The following is a 9,546-nucleotide window of genomic DNA, read 5'->3' on the forward strand; positions in this document are numbered from 1 at the left end:
TCCATTTTTTGAGACTTGCACCCACCCATATCCGCAGAGTACAGCACCCACCCACCCTCGAACCCGTGGCTATTTCAAAGTTAAATCCGTACGTGCCCGGACCCATTAATATTCTACCCGTTACCCACCCGTGCCTGTGAAAAATCACACAAATCTAAAGTATTCCTATAGAGCACTTTATTTTTCAATGTGCCTCTGAAAAATTATCAGTACAACACAAAATAAAATCTAAGGTTGCTGTGCAGGAAAACAGTATTCCTATCTAAATGTAGCAACTGGTAAAATGCAAGAAAATGTATGTAGCCAACCGGTGCCATAACACAATGCAAAACAAGTGTGAACAAATGCCAGTATAACAACTAAATAAAATCGTATAGGTTCACAAATCTATCCTAGGTTTCTGTGCAGGAACAGTATATCGTCCACAGTCCCAGGTTTGAGCTGCGTTCTGGGCTCTTGGATCACAAATCCAGCAGAGGAAAAATCTCTCTCACTCACAGCACTGGATGTGGGGATTGAGAGGACACTTCGGGCAATTGTTGCCAGGTTGGGGAAATCGTCTTGGTGTTCTTTCCACCACAAAAGAACACCTTAGGTGGCTTGAGTTCGATGTATGCTGAAACTTCATCCTCGTATTTAACTTACCCGCCCACATACCCACCTGTATTTAACTTACCCGCCCGCATACCTACCCATAAAATTGCGGTATGTGTAAAACCCACCCGTTTCAGCATCTATTTGCCCATACCCGCGGGTACCCGACCCGGTGCAGGACTCTACCGCCAGCTATGAAAATCCATCCTGTCTTTCATGTATCGCATCTCTGCCCTGTCTTGTAGTATGCTCTGTGCGCCCACTCCGCCGGGTCCCCGTATGATAGATGGGGCCCTGGCTTACACTGTGAACAGGCTCCTGGATCTCTGCCATGTTCGGGGTCGTGACCAGTACCCCGTCGACTGGAAGGGTGAGGAGCGTTCCTTGTCTCTTATTCTGGACCGTTCCCTCATTCACGACTTCGGTCATGACAGGGCTATCGCCCTGGGCCCGTGAGGTCTCGAGCCAAGGGGGGTGGTTTAGCTCTGTCAGGGCTGGCTCGGATGCGGTTCCTCCAGCCGCTACTAGAGGCTCCCAAGTCAGTCCCAGACTTAATAAGCCTAATCAGCAGTGATTCGTCACAGCTGTCTCCCTGGCTACTTAAGGAAGCTTGTTGTGCCGGATCACTGTCAGGCAGTAACAGGTCTGACTTCAGCTGCTCAGAAGCAGTCTGCATGACATTACTGTGACGGGGTCATGTTGCCCAGGGATCTTTAAGCAGATTGTAAACGACTTGGGGAAAGTCAAGGTAAGAGTGAACTGAAGGCGTACAGTAATGTTTACATATCTAGATGCCCTTTATTGTGTACCTACATGACCTGCACACTTGATGAGCTTTATGGCAGTCTATATTTCGCTTATAATGAGCAAGTTGTTCAGAGAAACCTTTCACGAGGATTCTACACTCTAAAAAGAAATATGTTTAAAATGACACAGACTGTGTTGAATTTTAACATTTAAAGCATTTATAGTACAGTTTTTTTAATTCTTCAATGAAGCCAGAATATGAAACATCTGAACTGAGTGAAATTCAGCAACATGGCTGCATTAAGGCAAAAGGTGAAACCTGGAATGAAACGTGCAATAATTTCAACAACTTATGTTTTTGTTACATTGTATGGCCGTGTTTATTTAGTTACAATTAATTAACAATCATATTCAAATATAAAATCAAAATTTGCTTTGTCTGTGATGGCTGACAATTGATGTTTTATGGCAAAGAGGTGTTTCATATTCTTAACGTTACAAAGCCTGAACTGAATTTATTATCTCTGTTTCTCAATTACATAACCTAACATATTCCATGAAAGACATCTGTAGGTTTTAAGGACAGCAGTACAACCTACAACAGGGTTGCCAACTCTCACGCAATGAGCGTGAGACACACGCATGTGACTGTCTTCACACGTCATACATCCAATCACACGCCATACATTTCTCACGCTGAAAAATGCGTTTATCTCTGATCTACATCTATGATTCAATGAGTTACTAGTTCGCTCTGGCGCCAACAATACTTAATGTGTCCATTTTACACCCCCCCCCCCCCCCCCCCGCCAACAAATGAAACATGCGCCACCCCCACCCCCCCCAACATTCAACACACACACATTCCACCCCCCCAACATTCAACACACACACATTCCACCCCCCCAACATTCAACACACACACCCCCACCCCCCCAACATTCAACACACACACATTCCACCCCCCCACCATTCAACACACACACATTCCACCCCCCCAACATTCAACACACACACATTCCACCCCCCCAACATTCAACACACACACATTCCACCCCCCCAACATTCAACACACACATTCCACCCCCCCAACATTCAACACACACACATTCCACCCCCCCAACATTCAACACACACACATGCCACCCCCCCAACATTCAACACACACACATTCCACCCCCCAACATTCAACACACACACATTCCACCCCCCCAACATTCAACACACACACATGCCACCCCCCCCAACATTCAACACACACACATGCCACCCCCCCCAACATTCAACACACACACATTCCACCCCCCCAACACTCAACACACACACATTCCACCCCCCCAACATTCAACACACACACATTCCACCCCCCCAACATTCAACACACACACATGACACCCCCCCAACATTCAACACACACACATGACACCCCCCCAACATTCAACACACACACATGCCACCCCCCCCCAACATTCAACACACACACATTCCACCCCCCCAACATTCAACACACACACATTCCACCCCCCCCCAACATTCAACACACACACATTCCACCCCCCCAACATTCAACACACACACATTCCACCCCCCCAACATTCAACACACACACATGCCACCCCCCCAACATTCAACACACACACATGCCACCCCCCCAACATTCAACACACACACATGCCACCCCCCCCAACATTCAACACACACACATTCCACCCCCCCCAACATTCAACACACACACATGCCACCCCCCCCAACATTCAACACACACACATGCCACCCCCCCCAACATTCAACACACACACATGCCACCCCCCCAACATTCAACACACACACATGCCACCCCCCCCCCAACATTCAACACACACACATGCCACCCCCCCCCAACATTCAACACACACACATTCCACCCCCCCAACATTCAACACACACACATGCCACCCCCCCAACATTCAACACACACACATTCCACCCCCCCAACATTCAACACACACACATTCCACCCCCCCAACATTCAACACACACACATTCCACCCCCCCCCAACATTCAACACACACACATTCCACCCCCCCCAACATTCAACACACACACATTCCACCCCCCCAACATTCAACACACACACATGCCACCCCCCCAACATTCAACACACACACATGCCACCCCCCCCAACATTCAACACACACACATTCCACCCCCCCCAACATTCAACACACACACATGCCACCCCCCCCAACATTCAACACACACACATGCCACCCCCCCCAACATTCAACACACACACATGCCACCCCCCCAACATTCAACACACACACATGCCACCCCCCCAACATTCAACACACACACATTCCACCCCCCCAACATTCAACACACACACATGCCACCCCCCCAACATTCAACACACACACATTCCACCCCCCCAACATTCAACACACACACATTCCACCCCCCCAACATTCAACACACACACATGCCACCCCCCCAACATTCAACACACACACATTCCACCCCGCCAACATTCAACACACACACATGCCACCCCCCCCAACATTCAACACACACACATGCCACCCCCCCCCAACATTCAACACACACACATTCCACCCCCCCCAACATTCAACACACACACATTCCACCCCCCCAACATTCAACACACACACATGCCACCCCCCCCCCAACATTCAACACACACACATGCCACCCCCCCCCAACATTCGACACACACGCCACCCCCCCCCCTCCCAAAATCAAATCTCACTCCAAGTGATTTTGAAAAGTTGGCAACCCTGCTACAACCTAGAAAGATAATGATTAAAACGAAGAAGGGGAGGGGTGTAACTTGAGGAGACTACTACTTTTTCTACAAAACTAACATGAACTTCCCAAAAATTTGAAACTATCCCAGAGAAATGGCTCAGCATGAAAATAAACAATTTAATGGCAAACTCTTTAAATACAGAGGAATGGTCTACGCAGTAAACGACTACTTTGACCAGAGTACAACCTATTTAGACAGTTTGGACACGTTTGAAATAAGGGATGATGATTTGTTCGTGGTCACGTTCCCTAAATCTGGTGAGTGAGATCATTTGTTTAATGAATGTATTTTCTTAACCTACAGATTATTGGTGCACATCAGCGACCCTGGTTGTCCGTTATCGGGTATAGACAGACACGTAACGTGTATATTGCTATGGAGGGAAAATATTTTACTTTATGTTTAAAAAAACGGTTGTGGTATGGATGTAATATTGGGTGACCATATTTTCATTTGGGGAAACCAATACACCCTGGAGCGGGGGGGGGGGGCACTTAACATAGGCCCACGCAATCCTACAATAACATGATATTTACAGTTGGTTTATTAAAAAATTTAAGCTTTTTTTAGACTGGTCTGGTAAATCGGTTGTTAAAATCATAACTTCGGCAGAGGTGTTTGAGAATCATGTTACATGTGCAACACTTTCAACATCCGTGGCATATTTTAGTGTTCCTGTTCCTAGACTCGTCCAAAGGGAGCAGACTATATGGTCCAGCGGTCAGAATTACTGTTTTCCTCCTTTTTGAACTGGGTTCAAGTCCCAGGTAGCGTGTCTGCATTCAGCTTTCAGCACGAAAAACTTTACACAAAGGAGCACCACCCCCACCGTCACACCATCACCCCACCACCACCACCACCCCACCCCTCTCTCACCTGGTTTCTTTTGGTTTTAGGAACAGTGTGGAGCCAGCGAATTTTAACCCTGGTGTATGAGCAGGATTTCCCAGAGCTGAAGGACAAGTTGACATATGATCGAATGCCATGGCTGGAATTCCGGGAGCTAGAGAAGGAATATGAGAGCCGACCTTCCCCTCGACTTTTCGCTTCACACCTGCATGAACACCTCATACCACGGGGTCTGCAGAGTAGAGGCAAGGTGAGGTCCTGCATCACAGAGCCATGTAGGAACACACATGCACACCTTTACACAGTGATACTCATACACAGACAGGGACACACAAACAGAAACACATTCACACACACTCGGGTAAATATATCAGTCAGATACATGTGGAACTGAAATTACCTTTACAAACTTTACTAGCCATTAATGCTGAATGTCTTCAACTCCAGATCATCTACGTCTTCAGGAACCCTAAAGACATCATGGTGTCATATTTCCACTTCAGTCAGTTCATGAAGAAACTGGAGTGTCCTGAGAATTACAATGACATGTTGGACAAGTTCTTCAGTGGATGGAGTGAGTCACCTTTTCAGTAAACCCTGAATCTTACTGTGCTCCACAGAAAGAGTGTCGTGTCATTAAGAAGCTAGAAAGAATCTTCCAAGTCTAACTTTAAAGCAGTCTTCAAAAACATTGTTTAAAAAATCAGTTATGCATTTAAGTTCTGCTTAAACCAATAAGATAATATGAATGCATGAAACAATGAAAAACCTGCATCGACCCTCTGAACACGTGGACTGGTCTGCCTTCAAAAATTGTGAGACAAATGGCTTATCACAGAAATGGCTGGAATATCCTTCAGCATCAGTAATATAGTGTATAACAGCCATAGCATTGTATTACATACATTTCCCTGCATTAAAAAAAGAAAGGAAACCTCTTCAATTCAAAATACACTTGAGGTGGAAGAATAAAGTTGAACTTTTTATCAACACTATTATGTAAGATGTGTTGAAATCAGTGTTCAGTGATCAGTTTAGATCAGTGTTCACTGTGTGTCTCCTCTATACTGGATCAGTTTTAGTGACCATGACCAGCCCAGGGAAAACTGGTTTTAAATCAGTGCTCACACAGTGTGTCTCCTCATTAGTGGTGGGTGGCAGCTGGTTTGACCATGTCAAAGGATGGTTCACCAACAAGGACAAATATAACATTCTGTTTCTCAGCTATGAGGAAATGATCAAGGTGAGATGATTTTTTCACAGATTATACCAATCAGAGAGCACAAAGATGAATTTCATCAAGGATAGGCTTGTAACATTAAAAATGTCACAATATGAAATTTGCATTGAAGTATAACTATAAACTATTACTATGGTTAATTTACCACAGTTTTGACAAACTTCTGAATTTGTCTCTTAATAACCTAACCAAAATACTACCACTTTTTTGTTAAATCATTGATAAATCAGTTTTTTCAATGCATAAATGATTTCATATGATTCGCTATTGAGACATAGCAGTGTATCGGTATTATCACAGCAATATTAACACATTTGTATTTCATTTACAAAATGATTTTTATAACTATTTCACATTTATTATTGTGATGTACTGGTTCATGTTCACAACCCTAATTGACACTAATAGTGTTGTGTCTCAGGACCTGCGAAGCGCAGTGGTGCATATCTGTAACTTTGTGGGGAAGAATCTCTCTGACGCCGCCATTGACAATGTGGTGGAAAAAGCCAGCTTCAACTACATGAAGAAAGATCCCATTGCCAACTATGAGTTCCTACCAGAAGACATTAAAGCCCCTGGAAAAGGGAACTTCCTCCGGAAAGGTCAGAATTCCTTAAAGTCACTCAGAAGAGCTTTCCTCCAGTAGGTGGATGTGAAGCTAGTGAGCAACATTATCATTTTAATTTTTTATAGGCCTACCTAAGCCTACTGTATTTTCCAAGAATCAAAAATAGAATATTCATTGTTAGTAATTGAGTGGCAAATGTTCTTGTACAGGTACAGTGGGAGACTGGAAGAACTGTCTAACAGTGGCACAGAACGAACACTTCGACAAAGTTTTCCAGGAGAGGATGAAAGACTTCCCTCTGGAGTTGGTGTGGGATATCACTGAAATACGTGGCTGAGAAGTCATTACCACATGTTTTTACATAAAATGAACTAATAATTGCATTCTAAAATATTCAAAAATTTATATAAAAGATTAAAACTCTGAGTGATGATAAAACTGTTCATTTATAAGCTCGAAAGGATCGGAATATGTTTGGGCTGGATTTAGACATCACTACATTTGGGTCACACGTTCATCTGTCATATTCCTGTCATGTGTAGCGTAAAAGATTCACACTGCTTTGTAGGGTTTAATATCTGGGCTATACAAGTGGGCCTTGTCCATGCATCTGAGAGACCTACAGAGTTAAGATTCATATATTCAGAAAGGTATTCTGGATCTAATCAATTCACTGACTTGTAGACTTGTAGTAATGTGCTCTGTTCTCTTTGTCCTGGTTAAAGTCATCACTGTTGCATTCTGAATAAGCTCCTTATGTGATTTAATGTGTTAAACTCAGGTCTATTTGTGTTATGCAGGACTATTTGTGTTTATGCAGAACTATTTGTATTTGTATAGCAACTATTTGTGTTAAATGTTGGAGTCTGTTGCCTTCAGCTCTGGTTCTGGATTAGCATCTCACTTTGTGGTTTCCATCACAAATATGCTCAGATAGTACAGATGCAACACAGATGTTGATCGTTGCCCCAAGGTTGGCTATTATGTGTGACATAGGAGGAGTGACCAAATCATAATTCTAATATCAATCAATCAATCAAATTTTATTTATATAGCGCTTTTTACAACAGTTGTTGTCACAAAGCAGCGGCAAGGGCGACAGCAGCAAGGAAAAACTCCCTAAGGGCATGAGGAAGAAACCTTGAGAGGAACCAAGACTCGGGGCAGACGCCGGTCACCATGACAACAATTTGAAGAGAGAAAAACAAAGAAAAGATGTGAGGGATGAATAAAGTCCATCTTGGTGTGTATTTATATACATGAGTTCTTTTTGTAATTCTTGTTCAGTCCTAAACATCTTTATGGTTGGTAATGTTAGTCATATCGGGAGATTTTGGGGCGGTGAGAGGGTCCAGTGTAGTGGGTTTATTCTTCATCCACACTGGTTAGTCAGGGCGGGGGGTTGATCCTCCATCATATCTGGTTAGGCAGGAGGTGGCTGGCCCAGCATGGATCTCGGGAAAGGCTCGGGTTCCTCAGCTAGGCAGGCAGCCATGTGCCTAAAAAAATCAGTTTACCATAAAACCCTTCACCCATGAACCCCTGGATCTGTACTTTTATCTAAGGGGGCACATTAGTTATCAAATGTTAAACTAAATGAGTGGGTTTTCAACCTAGACTTAAAGACTGAGACTGTGTCAGAGTCCTAGGCACATTCTGGAAGGTTATTCAAAAATTGGATCACTGCTGAATCATTTTGGTCATGCCGGTACGTTTTCAGCCTTTCCCTGCTTTCTTGGTTGTTGCCATTCATTACAATGTGTCTTGCCACCTTTTTCTCTCTTATAAATCTTTCACTTTTTCAAGTCTCCTTCTCCCGCGTCGCTTCCTGACCCATCTCAAGTTTTCCCACACCTGTTTTACTTCATATCAATCAATCAAAATGTATTTATTTAGCACCTTCCAACAATGCCTTGCATTGACCAAAATGCTTAACAAAACAAATAAAACAATATCATAAAACCATTTAAGGTAAAAGTAGATATTTACGATGTCAAAATTAAGTGCTTAATCAAACAAAACAAATAAAACAATATCATACAACCATTTAAAATAAAAGTAGAAGTAATTAAAAATATCAAGAATTATACATCAAGGTCTTTTTGAATAAGTAGGTCTTTAGTTTGGCCTTAAACAGAACCAGGTCAGAGATGGAACGCAACTCTAAGGGAAGACAATTCCAGACCATTGGACCAGCCACAGAGAAGGAACGATCCCCCCAGTGCTTGCATCTGGATTTTGGTACTTTGAGTAGGTATTGGCCAGCTGACCGTAGGGCTCTGCTGGGCTGATGGATTTGTACAAGTTCTGTGATGTAGGGCGGTGCAAGGTCATTCAAAGCTTTGAAAACAGAGCAGCAGTTTAAACTGTATTCTAAACTGAACCGGGAGCCAGTGTAAAGATGAAAGAATTGGTGTAATGTGCTCAGTCCTAGATTTTTTACCACCTGGTTAAGGCAGGGGAGCAACTTGAACTGAAAGAATTTTTACATGGATTCCTGTTAGTGTCAAACAAAATCTATTCAGTTTTGTCATCATTCAAATGGAGAAAATTTTGAGACAGCCAATGCTTAATGTCATTTAAGCAGCTGATAACAGAATTAAGACTGAGTGCAGATTTAGCAGCAACAGGCAGATATATTTGTAGATCATCTGCATACAAATGGAAAGACAGGTTATGATGTGCAATGATAGGTCCTAATGGCAGCATGTAAAGTGAGAAAAGTACAGGCCCCAGAA

General features: G+C 43.5%; 1 protein-coding gene across 1 annotated transcript; it reads left to right on the forward strand.

The window, feature by feature from the left end:
* Positions 1-1,237: 1,237 nt before the first annotated feature.
* On the forward strand, positions 1,238-7,965 carry LOC143518905 (amine sulfotransferase-like). The gene is made up of 6 exons (XM_077011834.1): positions 1,238-1,342; positions 5,048-5,250; positions 5,448-5,574; positions 6,149-6,243; positions 6,662-6,842; positions 7,018-7,965. The coding sequence occupies exons 2-6, from the start codon at positions 5,131-5,133 to the stop codon at positions 7,143-7,145; spliced, it is 651 nt and encodes a 216-aa protein (XP_076867949.1). The 5' UTR covers positions 1,238-1,342; positions 5,048-5,130; the 3' UTR covers positions 7,146-7,965.
* The last annotated feature ends 1,581 nt before the right edge of the window (positions 7,966-9,546 follow it).

The sequence above is a fragment of the Brachyhypopomus gauderio genome, chromosome 1 (assembly GCF_052324685.1).
Source record: "Brachyhypopomus gauderio isolate BG-103 chromosome 1, BGAUD_0.2, whole genome shotgun sequence".
Taxonomy (NCBI): domain Eukaryota; kingdom Metazoa; phylum Chordata; class Actinopteri; order Gymnotiformes; family Hypopomidae; genus Brachyhypopomus; species Brachyhypopomus gauderio.

Bases quoted from the DNA above. Each gene is read 5' to 3' on its own strand.
- LOC143518905 (XM_077011834.1), top strand. From the start codon at position 5,131: ATGCCATGGCTGGAATTCCGGGAGCTAGAGAAGGAATATGAGAGCCGA. The intron at 5,575-6,148 runs GTGAGTCACCTT...TCTCCTCATTAG, and splicing joins CAAGTTCTTCAGTGGATGGA to TGGTGGGTGGCAGCTGGTTT. The intron at 6,843-7,017 runs GTCAGAATTCCT...GTTCTTGTACAG, and splicing joins AGGGAACTTCCTCCGGAAAG to GTACAGTGGGAGACTGGAAG.